At 50.5% G+C, this 19,669-nt stretch overlaps 1 protein-coding gene across 4 annotated transcripts in view; it reads left to right on the top strand.

Annotated features, from left to right (window-relative positions):
* LOC138522104 (uncharacterized) overlaps positions 1–19,669 on the top strand; it is a 103,746-nt gene that overhangs the window by 58,922 nt on the left and 25,155 nt on the right. For all 4 annotated transcript variants that reach the window (XM_069635369.1, XM_069635367.1, XM_069635366.1 and 1 more), the window contains 3 exons: positions 9,137–9,433; positions 10,896–11,192; positions 11,684–11,737. In XM_069635369.1, coding sequence (XP_069491470.1) covers positions 9,184–9,433; positions 10,896–11,192; positions 11,684–11,737 — 601 coding nt within the window. In that variant the 5' untranslated portion in view covers positions 9,137–9,183. The remainder of the gene's footprint in view (positions 1–9,136; positions 9,434–10,895; positions 11,193–11,683; positions 11,738–19,669) is intronic.

Below are 19,669 nucleotides of genomic sequence, written 5' to 3'. Positions count from 1 at the left end.
ATCACTCTCCTGTACAGGTGTAGCGTCAGAGCACATCACTCTCCTGTACAGGTGTAGCGTCAGAGCACATCCCTCTCCTGTACAGGTGTAGCGTCAGAGCACATCACTCTCCTGTACAGGTGTAGCGCCATAGCACATCCCTCTCCTGTACAGGTGTAGCGCCAGAGCACATCCCTCTCCTGTACAGGTGTAGCGCCATAGCACATCCCTCTCCTGTACAGGTGCAGCACCAGAGCACATCCCTATCCTGTACAGGTGTAGCACCAGAGCACATCCCTCTCCTGTACAGGTGTAGCACTATAGCACATCCCGCTCCTGTACAGGTGCAGCACCAGAGCACATCCCTATCCTGTACAGGTGTAGCACCAGAGAACATCCTTCTCCTGTACAGGTGTAGCACCATGGCACATTCCTCTCATGCACAGGTGTAGCGCCATAGCACACCCCTCTCCTGTACAGGTGTAGCACCAGAGCACATCCCTCTCCTGTACAGGTGTAGCACTATAGCACATCCCTCTCCTGTACAGGTGTAGCACCAGAGCACATCCCTATCCTGTACAGGTGTAGCACCAGAGCACATCCCTCTCCTGTACAGGTGTAGCACCATGGCACATTCCTCTCATGCACAGGTGTAGCGCCATAGCACATCCCTCTCCTGTACAGGTGTAGAGCCAGAGCCCATCCCTCTCCTGTACATGTGTAGAGCCAGAGCCCATCCCTCTCCTGAACAGGTGCAGCGCCATAGTACATCCCTCTCCTGCACAGGTGTAGAGCCATAGCACATCCCTCTCCTGTACAGGTGTAGCATCAGAGCACATCCCTCTCCTGTACAGGTGTAGTGCCATATAACATCCCTCTCCTGTACAGGTGTAGAGCCAGAGCCCATCCCTCTCCTGTACAGGTGTAGAGCCAGAGCCCATCCCTCTCCTGTACAGGTGTAGAACCAGAGCCCATCCCTCTCCTGTACAGGTGCAGCGCCAGAGCACATCCCTCTCATGTACAGGTGCAGCGCCAGAGCACATCCCTCTCCTGTACAGGTGTAGAGCCATAGCACATTCCTCTCCTGTACAGGTGCAGCGCCATAGCACATCCCTCTCCTGTACAGGTGTAGCGCCATAGCACATCCCTCTCCTGTACAGGTGTAGCGCCATAGCACATCCCTCTCCTGTACAGGTGTAGCGCCATGGCACATCCCTCTCTTGTACAGGTGTAGCGTCAGAGCACATCACTCTCCTGTACAGGTGTAGCGCCAGAGCACATCCCTCTCCTGTACAGGTGTAGAACTATAGAACATCCCTCTCCTGTACAGGTGCAGCGCCAGGGCACATTCCTCTCCTGTACAAGTGTAGCACCATGGCACATTCCTCTCATGCACAGGTGTAGCGCCATAGCACATCCCTCTCCTGTACAGGTGTAGCACCAGAGCACATCCCTCTCCTGTACAGGTGTGGCACCAGAGCACATCCCTCTCCTGTACAGGTGTGGCACCATGGCACATTCCTTTGCTGTACAGATGTAGTACCAGAGCACATCCCTCTCCTGTACAGGTGTAGCGTCAGAGCACATCACTCTCCTGTACAGGTGTAGCGTCAGAGCACATCACTCTCCTGTACAGGTGTAGCGTCAGAGCACATCCCTCTCCTGTACAGGTGTAGCGTCAGAGCACATCACTCTCCTGTACAGGTGTAGCGCCATAGCACATCCCTCTCCTGTACAGGTGTAGCGCCAGAGCACATCCCTCTCCTGTACAGGTGTAGCGCCATAGCACATCCCTCTCCTGTACAGGTGCAGCACCAGAGCACATCCCTATCCTGTACAGGTGTAGCACCAGAGCACATCCCTCTCCTGTACAGGTGTAGCACTATAGCACATCCCGCTCCTGTACAGGTGCAGCACCAGAGCACATCCCTATCCTGTACAGGTGTAGCACCAGAGAACATCCCTCTCCTGTACAGGTGTAGCACCATGGCACATTCCTCTCATGCACAGGTGTAGCGCCATAGCACACCCCTCTCCTGTACAGGTGTAGCACCAGAGCACATCCCTCTCCTGTACAGGTGTAGCACTATAGCACATCCCTCTCCTGTACAGGTGTAGCACCAGAGCACATCCCTATCCTGTACAGGTGTAGCACCAGAGCACATCCCTCTCCTGTACAGGTGTAGCACCATGGCACATTCCTCTCATGCACAGGTGTAGCGCCATAGCACATCCCTCTCCTGTACAGGTGTAGAGCCAGAGCCCATCCCTCTCCTGTACATGTGTAGAGCCAGATCCCATCCCTCTCCTGAACAGGTGCAGCGCCATAGTACATCCCTCTCCTGCACAGGTGTAGAGCCATAGCACATCCCTCTCCTGTACAGGTGTAGCATCAGAGCACATCCCTCTCCTGTACAGGTGTAGTGCCATATAACATCCCTCTCCTGTACAGGTGTAGAGCCAGAGCCCATCCCTCTCCTGTACAGGTGTAGAGCCAGAGCCCATCCCTCTCCTGTACAGGTGTAGAACCAGAGCCCATCCCTCTCCAGTACAGGTGCAGCGCCAGAGCCCATCCCTCTCCTGTACAGGTGCAGCGCAGGGCACATCCCTCTCCTGTACAGGTGTAGCACCATAGCACATCCCTCTCCTGAACAGGTGCAGCACCATAGCACATCCCTCTCCTGTACAGGTGTAGCACCATAGCACATCCCTCTCCTGCAGAGGTGTAGCGCCATAGCACACCCCTCTCCTGTACAGGTGTAGCGCCATAGCACACCCCTCTCCTGTACAGGTGTAGCGCCATATAACATCCCTCTCCTGTACAGGTGTAGAGCCATAGCACATCCCTCTCCTGTACAGGTGTAGCACCATAGCACATCCCTCTCCTGCAGAGGTGTAGCGCCATAGCACACCCCACTCATGTACAGGTGTAGCACCATAGCACACCCCTCTCCTGTACAGGTGTAGCGCCATATAACATCCCTCTCCTGTACAGGTGTAGAGCCATAGCACATCCCTCTCCTGTACAGGTGTAGCACCATAGCACATCCCTCTCCTGTACAGGTGTAGCACCATGGCACATTCCTCTCATGCACAGGTGTAGCGCCATAGCACACCCCTCTCCTGTACAGGTGTAGAGCCAGAGCCCATCCCTCTCCTGTACATGTGTAGAGCCAGAGCCCATCCCTCTCCTGTACATGTGTAGAGCCAGAGCCCATCCCTCTCCTGTACAGGTGTAGAACCAGAGCCCATCCCTCTCCAGTACAGGTGTAGCGCCAGAGCCCATCCCTCTCCTGTACAGGTGCAGCGCCAGAGCCCATCCCTCTCCTGTACAGGTGCAGCGCCAGAGCCCATCCCTCTCCTGTACAGGTGCAGCGCCAGAGCACATCCCTCTCCTGTACAGGTGTAGAGCCAGAGAACATCCCTCTCCTGTACAGGTGTAGAGCCAGAGAACATCCCTCTCCTGTACAGGTGTAGAGCCATAGCACATCCCTCTCCTGTACAGGTGTAGCACCATAGCACATCCCTCTCCTGCAGAGGTGTAGCGCCATAGCACACCCCACTCATGTACAGGTGTAGCGCCATAGCACACCCCTCTCCTGTACAGGTGTAGCGCCATGGCGTATCCCTCTCCTGTACAGGTGTAGCGCCATAGCACATCCCTCTCCTGTACATGTGTAGCGCCATAGCACATCCCTCTCCTGTACAGGTGTAGAGCCAGAGAACATCCCTCTCCTGTGCAGGTGTAGCACCATAGCGCATCCCTCTCCTGTACATGTGTAGCGCCATAGCACATCCCTCTCCTGTACAGGTGTAGAGCAAGAGCACATCCCTCTCCTGTACAGGTGTAGCACCATAGCGTATCCCTCTCCTGTACATGTGTAGCGCCATGCAGTGCACTGTCCTCTCACTTCATTACTAAAAATCAGGACATCCTAGCCTCACACTCTGCTGCATCACTCCCTTCTCCCTCATCTGCTCTTAGGCCTCCATTGTTCCACCTCTCCCTTTCCCTCCTTCTCTCCTTTTTCTCCCATATCACCTGATGAGGTCTCTAGACAAGTCTCATCCAAACAGGTGCTCCCCTGCTCCTCCAGAATATTCAAGGACAACGTTGTCTCTGTTGCTGCAGCCTTGGATGATTTCTGCAATCACTCCTTTGCCACTGGATCCTTCCCCTCACTTCCCAAGCACTCCCTTGTGCACCCTTTCCTCAAAAAGCCTTCTGCCGATCCTTCCTGTCTGGCAAACTACCACCCTTACTCCATTACCCCCTTCCTGGGCCATCACTTGGAGAAGTTGGTCATCTCCCAGCTCATCCACCACACTGAATCTGTTGATTGTCTCCATGACCACCAGCCTGGGTTCATAGCTGCCAGAGGCATGGAAACCACTCTCCTGGATACCTGTGAAGACTTGCTTTTCAATCTTGATTCCAACGGTCCTTCCGTTCTCATCCTTCTTGACCTCTCCTCTACCTTTGATATGGTTAATAAAGCCACCCTTATAAATCGGCTCTGTGATACCCTTGGCATCACGGGCCTGGCTCTGGACTGGTTGACCTCCATCCTCTCTGACCAACCCTCCCAGGTTCAACTGGGCCCTTTTCTCTCCTCCATTGCACCCTCCACCTGTGGTGTCCATCTGTGCTCTATCCTCTCACCATAGCTTTTCAACATCTACCTTGCCCCTCTGGCCCATTTGATCTCTGCCTTCTCTCCTAACTTCAGTGTTATGCAGGCAACCCACAGCTCTCCTTCAAGCTTCCCTCCACTGCCTCCTCTTACTCTCTCATTCCTGACTGCCTGTCTGCTATCCAGGCATGGTGCACTGCTAATGATCCCTGCTTTAATGCCAATAAGACTGAGATCCTTCTCATTGGGACCCCAGCTCCCTCCTTGCCTCCTACACTCTGGCCGCCCTCCATGTGGCACTTGGAAACACAATTCTGTTGTATCAAGTGGCTTACAAATGTTCAATAAAATAAAATAAATGGGCCCACTCCCCTCACCCTCCTGTGAGGCAAAAAACCTTGGTGTCATCTTCCATTCCTCTCTCTCCTTCTCTCCTCAAATCACGGACCTTGCCAAGAAGGCCCAATTTCAGCTTCACCTCCTCAGAGGCATTCTCCCTTTCCCCACCTTCCCCCAGAAACCCAATGTCTCCAGAGCTCTGGTCCTTTCCAGGCTGCATTACTGCAACAGCCTTGTCCTTAATCTGCCGAACTCCTCCCTTTGCACCCTTCAACTGATCCAGAATAGGACTGCAAGACTTATCCTTGGCCTCAAGCCCAGGAACTGCATCAATCCAGCTCTTAAATTGCTCCACTGGCTCCTGGTTGCTGGAAGATCAAGTTCAAGACCCTCTGCATCATCAACAAGGCTTTCTGGGGCCTGGGACCCTGCTACATCTAACTCTTTCTCCCTAAATACCTCCCTGCTAGAGCCCTTCGGCCTTCTACCTCCAAGTCTCTGCAGATCAGATGCTTTTCCAAGCAGAGAGTGGGGGTAGATCTCTGTCCTCCTCAGGCACCTCCCTGTGGAATGGCCTCCATGCCCCTCTCAGACTTGAGCCGGATCTCCTTAAGTTACGGAAGCTTCTCAAGACCCTCCTTTTCTCTGTCTCATTCCCTCTCCCCAACTAATGTCCCCCTCTGCCTCTTGATTGGCTGCCTGGTTCCTTCAGATTGTTACAGGGCACCAGGCCCTCCTCGACCAGTCTACCCCTGCATTTGGTCTCCCCCGATTCCCCCCACCCTGCACTTGCCGTTCTGGGCTCCCTCCCCTTGCACTAACCTGGCTCGGCCTGCACCCGTTGAACCCTTTCAGACCTGTCCCTCGCACTTAGCACGTGGACCTCATTCCCCTGCACGCTCTGCTTTCCCCGGGCACTTGTCCACCTGGCCTTCCCTTGGCACACGCATAAGCCTGGGCCCTCCACCCTGACCAGCACTTCTCCCCTCCCCCGCACTTCTTGTTACTGCACTTGCACGGCCTGAATGTGTCAAGGCCTAGTTGAAACGGTTTATTGAGAGGCCACCCTCAACACAGGGCGTTCCTTCCCTCCCCAAGCTAAGTGTCACACAATAAACCATTAATGTCAGTTCTTTTATTCAGCCCTATCCCAGCCTCATATCATGCCCCTTGGATCCATCCCCCTGAGGAACCAATGAGCCAAGAACCAGCCCGGTGTACAGGAAATATATTTGTTTTTATTTGAATTACAGGCAATAGAAATCACACTAAACTACACACGCCACCTTCTTTGTGGCTCACAATTAACTTCTTGTTACACAAATAAATCATAGAAATTAATTGGGGGGAAAAACACAAATCACAGTACTTTAAATTCAAGACCTAATTAGTGCTGGTCAGTGAACAACATCAATTACAAATGTAGTGCTGTGCAATTTCGATTTTCCTACACGCTTAAAAGGCTAGCAGTAAATAAACACACAGTGATTTAGCAGTGGGTTTTTCAGGCTCCCCCCTAATTCGGTCTGTGTTGGGGAAATCAGACAAACATTGGGATGACTTAAAAATGTGGGATTTCAGACTCCCCTCCACTTAAAGGCCTGTGTTGGGGAAGCTGGACCCATAGGATTGCCCAATTAAATTACAGTCTATAGTTTTCAGCGCACACCGGGAATGAGCTTTGTTAATTTCGAATTTTAACGAAAATTACCCTGTCGTGGATCGCCAAGGGGAATTAATTGCATTTTTATTTTTTTTAGTTAAATAGGCTATGGATCTACAGTTTTGCCTCCCCCGCTAGCTATAAAGGGGAAAGGATTTAAGTCCAGCAGATACCCCCCACCTTTTGATTGCAAAGAATTAAAGTTCAGGAAAACCAGCTGCATGTCAGGACACTCTTTGAGGACAGGGCAGGGGTCTGGTCACTCCACTCTCAAGGATGGTCACCCACTCTTCACCACAGGGCCTAGTCAGGTTTTATTTAGGCATCCCCAGCAATAGACCGCTCCACCCAGATGTAATTTCAGCAATCTCCTTTGGTGATTCCTTGTGGCTCTCAGATGGAATGCTTCAGCAGCCCTCTCCCTTCCTCATAGTGTGTTCACTTTATATAGCAGTGATCATCAAGTTTACAATCTTGGGAGTTCCCTGCAGGAGTTCTCACAAAATGGATTGGACAGTTACCCTTCTCTCTCCTCCCAAATCCAGCCTCTCTCTAAGGATTGGTTTAGGGGTCTGTAGCAGACATATGGCAATTCCCATTTGCAATACGCTTTGGTTTCATGTCAAATTTTGGCAAAAATCTAGTTATCTGTCAAAACTTTGTGATTTACTAGTAACTGGCATTATATACATATACATTCATTCTTCTTCAGCTCATCATGGAAAATGTAATAAAGCGGCCGGGTCCACACCATGTTGCACGCCGTTTGGCAATTTTCCACGGTTCATACAACAAGCATAATCATTCTGAACATGTAATTTCCTCTCCAAATACCTCATTTTACCCTGCACCAGTTCTCCAGCTCTCAAATTTGGAAAGAGCAGCCAGGAACACCTTTCAGCTGGTCATTACAATTCCCTAAGTCACAGGTGGAGGAATTTTTTTTATCAACCATCGCCTCGAAATTATCTAAAAAATGAAACCTACATTTCATCAGTGCAACTTGTGGTTTCTGGGAAAATACAACTATTGCGACATTCCATTTAAACAAAGGTAATCTTCATATGTGCAAATATGAGCTTCCCTTCCTCCAGGCCATTTGCCACTCTTGGCCAGCCTATGACCAGAGTTTTATTTTTAATTAGTCTCTTTGTTGTTTGAAGTGTAGGCTGCAGCTCGTAAATACCCAGGATGCTCTGCACAGAATGCGCTTTCAGAGACTCAGTCTGGGGGAAGTTTGTTTTCCACACCCTTAGCGGCCAAACTTTATTGCAGTTGTCTACAGCTGGGATGTAAGCCAGGCATTCAGTGGGGGAGGTCTTTGAGAAATGTGTCCCACAGTAAGGAAAGGGGTCTTCCTTGACCCTACAGGACATTTTTCATAGAAACAAAGTGGGCTTTTCTTTTGAAATGTTTGCCAGTATTTTGCTTGTGAAGCATAATATACATTACTTTTTGTCAAAATGCACCATGTCTTTTTCCAGAGATCTTTGTTAGCAGGGGTACATTTTTCTCATGTCTTGCTTTAAACTGCAAACACACATGCAGCGCCGTTTTGGTGTCGGTGTTTAAAAATCCTGTTTTACATGCGAAAGGGACCTTTGAATTTCTTCTACCTTTGTGAATTAATTAAAATGCTGCTTTTCCTTTTTGACAGGTAGGCCCTTCCATGGTATACTTGCCGAAACCCCACAGTATGCCTTAATAGGCCAATTTTCGGTGTGAACGTTTTGTTATAAATGCAGGCATGTCATTTCTTTAGTGGGCCCTCCAGTTACATTAGTTTGGGTCCTTTGATTACACCCCACATTGTAGGACCGTTTTCTTTTCTTCATCTCTGTTCACCCCCGCCCCTCTTTGCCTTGTTGCACCTGGAAAAACCTTTTGCTGTATAGGCACATTATAAATGCCCAACAAAATAAATAATTAATAAATGGCACATCCCTCTCAGCATCACACACGCATAAAAATAAGAGGGGGCGGGTGGTTGCATTTCCATGAATTAATCCACCTAATAAGATTGTTGGGCATTAAATGAGAGTGTGCGTGCCTCCTCAGACCCCCCTGTTTGAAGTAAATGGCTCCAAGATTGGCCAGAAAGGTGTCTACGGATGGCAGAATTTTGGCCCATAAATTTCCCTATTACAGTGAGACAGTACATTCCGTTAGCAGAGTGACTGAGGGGGGAATAGCTCAGAATGGTGTATTAGTGCACAGCTAAGGTTCCCCTGCAGGGATCATGTGTGGGTTGCTTTGTCTTGTCTGTGTGTAGCAGGAGGTCTCGCCCCAAATGGGCACAGGATAAAGTTTGGGCTGAAACACAGGACATGGAGAAGACCGTATCAGGCGTACCCAGAAGTCAATGAGTCAGTTAATCTTCATCTCAGTGCTGTAAAGAGAGTAAACCTTTCTTGCTGTTAACTGGGGCAATTATTAATGAGTCTCTCCTCGCCTGTTGATAATCTGTAAAGCATAAGCATTGCACATCGTTGTAACCTGCTATTTCTTTTCTCCTGAAAAGTGGAACTCCTGAGCCTCCAGACTGGGTCTTTTTTCTACATCCCAGCCATGGGTGTATCCCTTGCAGAGGTCTATAGGAACCCATCCTCCCCTCCCGGCTGCACAGGACAAAGCATCATAAACGTAATGCATGGAGTGGCCCGACCCTTCACATCCCAGTTCCAGGGCCGAGTTGATGAGCGCCTGTCCAATGGAAGCATTGTGATCCGCAGCCTAGGTCCAACAGACGCAGGGTTTTACGTGGTGTGTAATGAGTCTTCCAACAAACCTGTACGAATCATCCTGCTAACTGTGACCGGTGAGTGACCCTTTCCTAATATTCTCCTATTAGGATGCGGACTGTCCGTCTTGCAGCTTTGTAGGGCTGCTTGTTACAGGTGTCCTCACTACCCAGTGGACCCTCTTTGAAGGACTTTCCTGTACTGTTAGTCTTGTGCACTTTCGCATTTTACCACTTACTGCCGTTCAGATTACCATACACTCTACAATGGCCATGCCACGTGATGTTTGAGTGTCCTTTGGCCATCTTGTAGTGCGACTTTCTTCCTGCCCTGGAGTTTCTGGATTTTTCAAATATGGTAAGCCCTTTCCCAGGGAAAGCTCCAGCTCTTGCACGATCTGAATGACACAAGGCCTAGTAAGATCGTTATTTTGCCCTCCCTTGTTCCCCCCTCCTGCCTAGAAACACTTGTGTACTACAGGCGCGTTATAAATGCCACATCATATCATAACTGGAGAGTCACTCACCGCATGAATGGGATTGAGACGCGATGCTCATGTCTCCAGGGTCCGTCCACCAAGCAGTTAGTGCTGCATGGAGCACTGATCCTCCACACATGGGCAGTTCTATTAAGATGGTTGCGCCACTGTCGCATCGACCCGTCATGCGTCCGTGACCAGGAAGATCCGGCGTTTTCCAGAGACGCAAGTTCCATGTGGTGCACCAACGTGGGTAGAACCTCCAGGCACAGCAAAGCGCCCTGTAGGCAGATGTGAAAGACAGGTGGTGGCAAACCTTGATCCAGCAGTACCTCGCTCACTGCAGACCTGCAATGCAGGCGCTCCTCCCATGCGGAATACACACTTTGAAACCTACTCTATAGCAGCAGGCAGCCATAGCGGGATACCAGCGGACCTGCATTTGAAAATGGAGCTGGGCTTCATTGGTGCTTTATGGTTTCTGATGTGTGTAACCCCGCCCCTGAGAGAGAGTGAGATTGGCCCGGGGAACCAGCTGAGGCCGCGAGCCAATGGGAAACCAGCTGAGGCGCGAGCCAATGGAAGTGGGAGGCGGAGGAGGATAAAAGGGGGAGGGAGGAAGGGCCACTGTGGGCGTTGGGGTGTGAGTGAGAGAGGAGAAGGCGGACGAGAGACTGGAGCGTGGAAGAGGATTGCCGCAGGGGGCTGAAAGATCGAACAGCATCACAATGGCTGTGTCTTCCTCGCAATATGCCGTGCCAGCGTAGCATGCAGCTGCACAATACCAATTACCTTGCAACTAGTTTCAAAGAGTTCCTTACTGTGAGCAGGATTGTGGAGAGGGGCCGGGATGGGGCGAGGCTCGTGGCCAGAGAGGGGTGACTGAGAGCAGCGAGAGCGCCCCCACTCATGTGTTGTCAGATTCTTGCCATGCTCTTGAAGTAGATCCTGTGTTCTGCATGTACAGCCCTCAAGGCTTGCTTGGGCACTTGGTTTATGTTAATAATTCATGTATGACTACATTGCATTTCATGTGAAGTTGTGCTTTTTTGTGTTCTCAGAATTGCAGAACATCAGCCTTGCACCCGGCTCTGCGCTCCCCATCGCTACCCTGGGCCTAGAGATGGCTACTGTGCATTGGAGCCGCGCCAACACCCCAGACTGCAGAGGGACCCCCATCATAACAGTACTAGATGGAGAGCCCCGGGCTAATCTGTCTTCACTCCAGGGCCGCGTGGAGAAGACCCTCCTGAATGGGAGCGTTGTCATCTGTCGCATCCAGGGGGCTGATGGGAGATTTTACACCTTCTGCGACGACGCCAAGAAGTCCAGAATAACCCTCCACCTGACTGTGACCGGTGAGTGCCCTCTTCTACACACTGTTCTCAGGGGCCACACAACCAACGAGTAGGGCAAGACCTTGTGACTGGATGAGGAGTGGGCAAGCTTTGCTCTGAGCAGGTCCAGGCCAGGCAAGCGGCACGGGGGCACAGCAGGCGAGCTGCACTGGCATAGTGGGCACAGCAGGCTAGCTGCACTGGCATAGTAGGTACAGCAGGGGAGCGGCACTGGCATAGTGGGCACAGCAGGCGAGCGGCACTGGCATAGGGGACGCAGCAGGCGAGCTGCACTGGCATAGGGGGCGCAGCAGGCGAGCTGCACTAGCATAGTGGGCACAGCACTCTGAAAGTAATAAGCAGCACAGAGCTCCCCAGGGACTTGGATATAATGAAGATCCGAGGTCAGGGAGCAGCAGAGGAAGACTTTGGTATTGCTAAGCAGTGAGCACATGTCAGCTGTGGTGGGACCTCCTAATTAACTCCTTCCTTCTTCACTTCCTCCTTTCCAGACACTCCCCGTGCTGTAACCCGGGACCCCACGTCTGCTGGCCTGACTGCTGCGGGTGAGTAAAGTTCACAAGTTGGTGTCTCGTCTCTGGGCCGTCCGATAACAAGAGCTTGTGAAGGGGCCTTGTGATGGCCAGGTTGCCCTGGTACTTGACTGCCTCTTACAGGAACAGGTTCATTAATAGGCCATGAAAGCCCCTTCTTTCTATGCACCCCTCCCCGCTGCCACCCTGCATCTCTCTAACTGCAGATCCACCTGCCTGGTAACGGGAGATTGTACGAGGTTTTGTCGTTTGGGCTATTAGCTAACTTGGCAGTATGTTAGTACTGTGGGAAATTGGCGGTCTCTTAATGTTGGGGTAAGTTAGTGGTCAGCATATTCATGGCACTGCCCTATATGATGAGACAAACTTCCCCCTTTTATAATCGCGCCCGGTCTAGGGTTGACTGTAAGTATGCATTCCTGGACCTTATGCATTTAGCAGAAACAGAATATTGCCATAGATTGTGTATAGATTGGGCCGATGACTTATCTACGACATCAGCCTATGCCATTGAAGGGTCCTGTTCCGCCCTAGCATGCATGGCTGAACACACTCACACAAACACACCAGCTTTCTGACTTACTTTTACCATTCCCTTATTTCATTTCTTATTCTACCATTGGCAGTAAATATTTTTACCACCATGGTGTAAGCATTAGGGTGCTTCCTAATTACCTTCCCCACCTAAATAATAAACACCAGGGATATAAAAATAAATGATTTCACCAACTTTGTTTTCATCACTGTATTTATTATTTGAAACCATGTCACTTATAAAAAAGAAACAAAAATATTACATTTCATAATAGTACATCCATTGACTCTTACCAAAGCATTGACCTCGCTATGGTTATCTAAGAGACAAAAGATAAACATGCATTGCACAAACTTTTCATTTTCCGTTAGTTCACAGCACACGAAAAAAACCCAAGCAATGATTCAGTTGGAGCTAATGATCTATTTCTGTCTGTCTGGCCACAAAGATAATTCTCTCTCACTCAGCGCTCTCCTCAGTTTTACCACCACTTACATGGGATTCTGAAATTTCTGTGCTTTATCTGTATGGCCCCTCTCCTACTCCTGCCTGTCTGCAATGAAGAGTTACAAGCTCTGCACTGTCACTTGGCGCCCCCGAACCTGGCCTTGAATTAGACTGCCAGGTCAGCACCAGCCTCTGCACTCTCTCTCTTTCGTCAGCCAGCAGCAAGAAGCAGAAAAAGAACCCACACCCTTCAGTTCACCGCTATTTATCTCCCCTGCCTGTCAATCAAAACTAAATTTGCCCTCTTTCTGACGTATTTTAGCAATTTCTAGACTTCTGATGCCACTGTCCAATCACCTACGAGAGTTTGTATGTATCTCTCTTCCTTCCTGCGCAGACAGACAAAGAACCCTCAGAATGAGAGAAATAAAACCAGCTCATTCATCCTGTGCACATACTTTCCATGGAACGAAAAGAGAAAGAAAGCAATAATAAAGCAGAATTTCCATCCATGCTCAATGACATTGCATTGCAATGTTAATCGGGAGTACTAATTAGTTACTGGTGTATCATTTAGTAAAGGTAGTTAGTTAATTAATCTGGGTTATTTTCTTCAATGCAATATTACACAGATGGCAATTCATATCTATATTCCCTTTGTCCATGTATTCAGTGCATTTTGAATCTGCTGTTTTTTAGAATCATTTTGTTTTACCAGTGAAGGCCTAGTTCATTGCCATAATGACTCAATGTGGCATTCGACCTGCACTACATAATTCGCTGTCTCCATTTGACTCTCATTTACACTAACCCCACTGAAAGTGCTGTCCCGTAATCATTGTTTGTTTTATTTAATATGCGCACCAGACCCAGGGGTAACTAGACGCTTATTTGGAAGGTAATGGTTACAAGGCAGACAGGTGTGTAAATTTTATACATGGTTATGCAGATGAATGCAGTTTGTATTGACAGGATGATATTACATGACGGAGTATATACATTTATACATAGAAGCATTTTGTGTGAACTGGATATAAGTACATACATAGGTCATTTAGGTTAGTCAGTATACATGGATGATATGTCATAACAATGGTCCAGACAGTGGAAGCAACAAAGAGTAACGTTTAGGTTTTGTTGAGTATCCATGCAATCGCGTGGCTTCTAAATTTGTCCAAATCTTGGATAGTTTGAATGTTGAGAGTGTTCCAAAGCTGAGCGGCTAATACTGGGAAACTGGCTCCACCAGCTCTTTATAAGTTAAATCTGGGTACCACCAGACAAGGTGTGTTGGAAGATCTCGTAATTCTATTGGACACTTTCCAGGTGAATTTGTCTGTGAGATGGGGCGGGGTCTGATGATTAAGCGCTTTGTGATTGAGGCAAATGGTTTTGAGGTTGTTATTTTATTTTTTTCTTGTCTAGAGAGCCACTTGTGTTGCTTTCTAATTACTGAGATGTGCTGTCTTTTGGCGATATTTAATGCCGCTCTAAGCACATTATTTTGCAAGATCTGTAGTTTGTTTGTAATTTATTTATTGGCGCCCAGGTATGGGCTGTTACAATAATCCAATTTGGATTGCACGAGGACTCTTGCCAGTGTAAGGCAGCTTGTGGGGTGATAGTAAGGGTCTACAAGCCCAAATCAGCTTGCCGGTCTAGGTGGTGGCTGAGGAGGTCATGTTTACTTGTTTGATTAATCTGCTGTTCCCACCTGCACCTATTTTACTGGCTGCTTTTTGAAATCACTGCCATAGGCTCTTACAGGATGCAGCTGCCGCTCAGAAGTAGTGGCACTTGCGATCCTACTCACTGTGCCCGCACCTACATAACCCAGTATCACGGCAAGGCCTCTTTTAGCTAGTAGGCCCCTTCAGACTGCCAGGGAAAAGAAATGGTGGAATTGGGGGGGGGGGGGGGTACATACAGACCTTTCTCTGAAGTATTTGTAGGTGCCGGTTACATGACCGGGGCAGTAATGAGAATAGGAGCAGGATGATGGCAGGGTTTGGGATCATGCATTTATAAGATTCTCTGCTAGTCCCAACTCTAAGCTAATGCCTCAGCATGTGGAATTGGGTAGAGCTAATGGCATCCTATTTGCCCATCTGTTGAGCAAGAACTCACGGCTTCTCTCTGAATAATCCACCTACCTTTATGTATTCAAGCAGAAGTTGTTTTCAAGCAAGTCCTTTTTGCAGCTCCAGCCCCAGGACTGCTGCCTCAGCCCACTGCTCCCCGCAGCCCCCACCCCTGTCAAAGGCAGTGCCTCCAGTCGGGAAGAAGTCCCCGGCTGAACTGAAGAGTATTTTGATGAGAACCAACCAATCCGCTTGGGGTTCGAGGCCCTGGCTTCTGGGGCTGGTGTTGAGGGTGCTTTTCCTGGAACCTGGCTTTGAGGACCCTGCTGTGGGAAGACTCCAGCGGCCTGGATGCTTCCATTGAATTTAGATTTGGGGCAGGGACAGGTCTTCTGCGAGTGATGGTTGCCCCATTTTGATGAACGGCAGCCAAGGTCGGGAATGTTAGGGGTAGAACCGCACATACCGCCGCGTTCTAGCAGAGGACTGGTCCAGGCCTCCAGTTCTGGCTGCTGTTCTGCCGCTTTCGCTGCATTTAGTGAGTTCGAGAGGTTGGATGTGGTTTTTTTTGCATGGCGTTTCCTCTCCCTCTCAAGCATAGATGTTATATTCTAGTGCGATTTGTGGCCTGTGGCCAGGAAGCATTTGGCCTGCTGGCCACAAGAAAAAAAGTGGTTTTCCTTGAGGTGGGTGCTGACAGCAAGGAGGGGGCTAGACCAGAGGGGAAAGCGGCTGTCATTTATAGGAGCTCTTGGGTGCAAACGTGTTGCTTTGCTCCGACGTTCAAGCAGAGGGATTGCACATGCACTTCAGTGGCCAGTATTTTCCACTCTAAGGCCCTGATTCGTGGCATTCTTTGCGTGTAAAACAGGGATTTGCTTGCTACTCTGCCCGCAAATCCCTGTTTGACGAATAGGCAGAATGGCACGCAAATCCATGTTTTAATCGCAAATAATTCCATGAATCGGGGCCCAAGACATCTAATTCCTTGGAGAAGTTCAAGGCATCCGGAGCTGTGACACTCGTCTTCTATGTCCCCCCGGACTTGCTTGTTAGTCCCCATACCTTTTTGAAACAGTGGGTTTAAGGGCACAGCCACCAACTAAGAGGACTGCGCTTTGGTCTGACACAAACTTCTTGGGGTCAATAAATGCGCCGACAATACCTTATGTTTTAAGTTTGAGCAAACCCATGGAAACCGGGTTCTTCCCAAAAAACAAGGGGCCTCATTACAAGTGTGGTGGTATTTTGGTGGTAAATCTGCTGACATACCACCAAACACATTTACCGTTAGCGCCACTTGGTCTGGCGGAATGAACACCAGATTACAACTGGTGGTAGACAGTGTTAGTCTCCACTTATTGGACTCCATGCGGATTTCGGCAGAATTACCACCAACAGTAATTCCGTTGATTTGAACGTTTTTTGGCAGTAAAGTGGAGGAATTACTGGAGGTTTTTCCTGTGCGTTCCCTCCAAAACCTGCAGTTTGGCGGTAGCTCTATTACCACATTACCATCATTTTTGGCCACACTGCTGAACCCGAAATGAAGCCCAAGATGAGATGATAAAGAGGTGTGGTCCTAGGTGAGCTTCACCAGTACCCTGAAGTCCAAAAGTCCTTCCTGGTCCTTACAGTCCATGCGGGGTGATGCCACCATTGTCTGTACTCTGAGCATAGCAAGCTTTTGGGTCTCAGAATCCTTTTTCTATTGGCTAACATGCTGTCTGCTTCTGGGGTTTCAGAACCCCAAAACTACCTGGGCCACAATGTCCTTCATGTAGGCAGGTCAACGGTGCCAGTCATCAGGAAGGGAGACCGGAAAGAGAGCGGAAATCCTGCAGACCCATACTCTCTGGCCAAACTACTTTGATTTCTCCCCTTGTCTCGTCTCTACTCCTGAAATGATATATCCTGGCCTCGTTCCTCCTTCCATCTTCTGCTCTGGATTTGGGGCAGACCTGGCCTGCTGAAACGTACCTGATGTGGCGGGCTAGTCTTCTCTCACTGGCTAGGCTTTCTCTGGGTTTTCTCCTTCATCCCCACTACTTCCCTATTCCCCCCTCCTTCAGATGTTCCGAGGCACTCCTGCTCATTGGGTCTCCTTGATAGCTGTTACCAACCTCGTCTCCTAGTGACTCTTCCTCCCTCCTTCAGATGTTCCGAGGTACTCCTGCTCATTGCGTCTCCTTGGTGTCCGGTCAAAGGAACGAATACAAAGGGTCGAATGGTCAAAGGATCGACACAAAAGGATCGAAAACCAAAGGATCGAATTTTTTTTAAATTATATATATTTTTTGGAGTTTTCCACTCCTCAGTCCCCTTTTCTGCATCGACAGGAACGGGCAATTTCACCAGCGCTCCTGGGTTTGGCTTCGGTCTTGTAATTCCATGTGCTCTTCCCTGGATACCAGAAGTCGCTTCCAGGGGACTTGAAGGAATTCGTCAGACATAAGTCAAGGCCCAATGTAAGGCCGCTTTTTTCCATCGCACCCTGCAAGGGTGACTCCTTTCCAAGGAAACGCCCAAGCGGGAGGAACCTTTCAGGTTCTCGAACCAGCACAGGTACCGAGGCTACTCCAGCAACCGGCCGCCAGGCCGATGGGTCATCTGATCCTTACGGAGACAGTGTTGAGGGACCGCAAGTTTCTATGACCGGGTGTACACCCGAGGGGCTACGCCCTAGTACCGGCCAGATGTCCGAGGGGGTGCCTGCATGCAGCACTACCAGCGATACTGCTAAGGGCAACACGCCTACCAGGCCCCGTCCTGAGGTGCAGGGTAGGTCTCATGTTCCACCGCCAAGAGTCCTACAGGAGGCCAGGCCCAGTGAGCCAAGCACCACGACTTCGGCATGTGGCATGCAGCTCGACAAGATGGCCACCGCACCAGACAAAATGGCTGCTCGTCGGATACCGCTCCCCGGAGCAGAGCAGGTGGGAGAACGAGTTACAAGGTGGGACTGGTGTCAACCAGGTAAATGGCTGACAGGTCTATCCCGCAACCAACTAGACAGAGTATGCACCGACCACAGCAACTGCCCGCAACCCTGTCAACATCACTTACCACCCCACTGGCCGTTGAGGACAGGTTCTTTGAAAAGTTCCTCACTCTGATGAGATCTCCTCAGATGGGGGCCATCCTTTGGGATGTGATCAGGGACATGCTCCTTCCAGCCCGTCCTCCGGCACCTATAGTCATTCGTCCGGTGGCTCTAGCACCACAGACTCCGGTGCAGCCCCCGCTGCCCTTGCCGGCTCCTTCGATTCCAGCTCCCCTGCCTCCCACAGTCTAGGCAGTCCGACACCCGCCTCCAGAGCAGCCACCAGCTCTGGTTTCCACACCACAGCCCTCAGCGCCCAGCACTCCGCCACCCGCTCTGGACCAGCCAGACACCCTGGTGGACATGGACGAGGAGCAGGACCCCGACACCCCATCATCAGCCAAGGCTTTCCATGAGCGGCTTTCAGGTCTGGCAGAATATATGGGGCTCCCTCAATCCGAAGTCGAACAACCGGACGCAGGGGTCCTGGCTGAGGTCCTCACTTTACGCCCCGTGGCTAAAACGGGGATCCCGATGCAGAAGGATGTTGTCGCCTTGGCCAAGAAGGGGTGCTCAAGCCACACTCTGCCCAGCCTGTCAATTGGTGCCTCGACGCCAAGTATAGGCAGATGGACGGGGATCCACTCTTCCTGCCGGCACACCCTCAACCACACTCTTTGGTGATCGTCGCGGCGTCACTCTACTCAAAGCCTCAGTCGTCCTCGGCCACCTCCTCCTCGGTGCTGCTAGGCAAGGAGGAGAAGATCTTGGAGGCTTACGGAAAGAAGCTTTATTCCAACGCCTCTCTGCACCTTCGTCAATCCAAGGCGGATGCCATGCTGGCAGCCGTTAACCAGAGGCTTTTGCAGGAAATAGCCGACATCCTTCCAGAACGTCTGGTGCAGAGCCAGGCACGCTTCAAGGTGGGGCTGGCAGAGGCCAAACTGGTGGCACAGGACATCATGGAGTCCACTGTGGCCCACATCCATACCTCTGGCCGGGCCATATGCATCGCCACGGGCATGAGAAGGACTGCATGGCTTCGGACTACGAAGTTCATCCCAGATGTCCAGGAATGCATATTGGACCTTACATTTGAGGGTAGTGACCTCTTTCACTCCACCAGCGACGAGGAGGTAGATAAAAAGAACAGTTCCCAAACTGCAAAGTCTTTATCTATCCTAACAAAGGCCACACCCAAGGCATACACCCAGTCGCACCAACGCTCTGATAAGAGGCAGGTGTTCAGCGGGTTCCAGGGCTTCCAAGAACGGAGGACTAGACAGCCTGACCTTTCTCCGAGTCAGCACCGGGGCAAACAACTAAAAGGGGAGCAAGGGCTTCTTTCAGTCCCTCTCCTCTGCAACAGCCTCAGAGGGAAAGAAGAAAAGACACGCCCGTTTGGGTCCACGTGTCTCCGGTGGGTGGGTGGGCTTGATCTTCATGCACAGTTCTGGCATCAGAAATTCGCAGACCCTTGGCTCCTCTCCGTAGTATCCACAGTATCCACAGAGTACCGCCTACCGATTCCTCCCTCTCCGCCCTCCACTCCCACAGATTGGGACAGTAACTCTGTTGGCAGAAATTCGGTCGCTCCTCGAGAGCCAGGCAGTGAGGCTTGGGCGTCTATTCCAGGATTTTTGCCATACAAAAGAAGAACCAGGCTGGTCTGAGAGTTGTGTTGGACCTCGCCACCCTCAATCTCTCCCTCCCTCTTCAAAAATTCAAGATGGTTACGCCAGCACTTACAGCGGAGACACTGTGCAGGGGAGGCTGGATGTGCTCCCTGGATCTGAAGGACGCTTGTCTACACTTCCCGATTTGGCAGCCTCATCGAG

This window comes from Ambystoma mexicanum, chromosome 13, assembly GCF_040938575.1.
Source record: "Ambystoma mexicanum isolate Mex_15411 chromosome 13, UKY_AmexF1_1, whole genome shotgun sequence".
NCBI classification, from domain to species: Eukaryota; Metazoa; Chordata; class Amphibia; order Caudata; family Ambystomatidae; genus Ambystoma; species Ambystoma mexicanum.
This window is presented reverse-complemented; position numbering and strand designations above follow the sequence as displayed.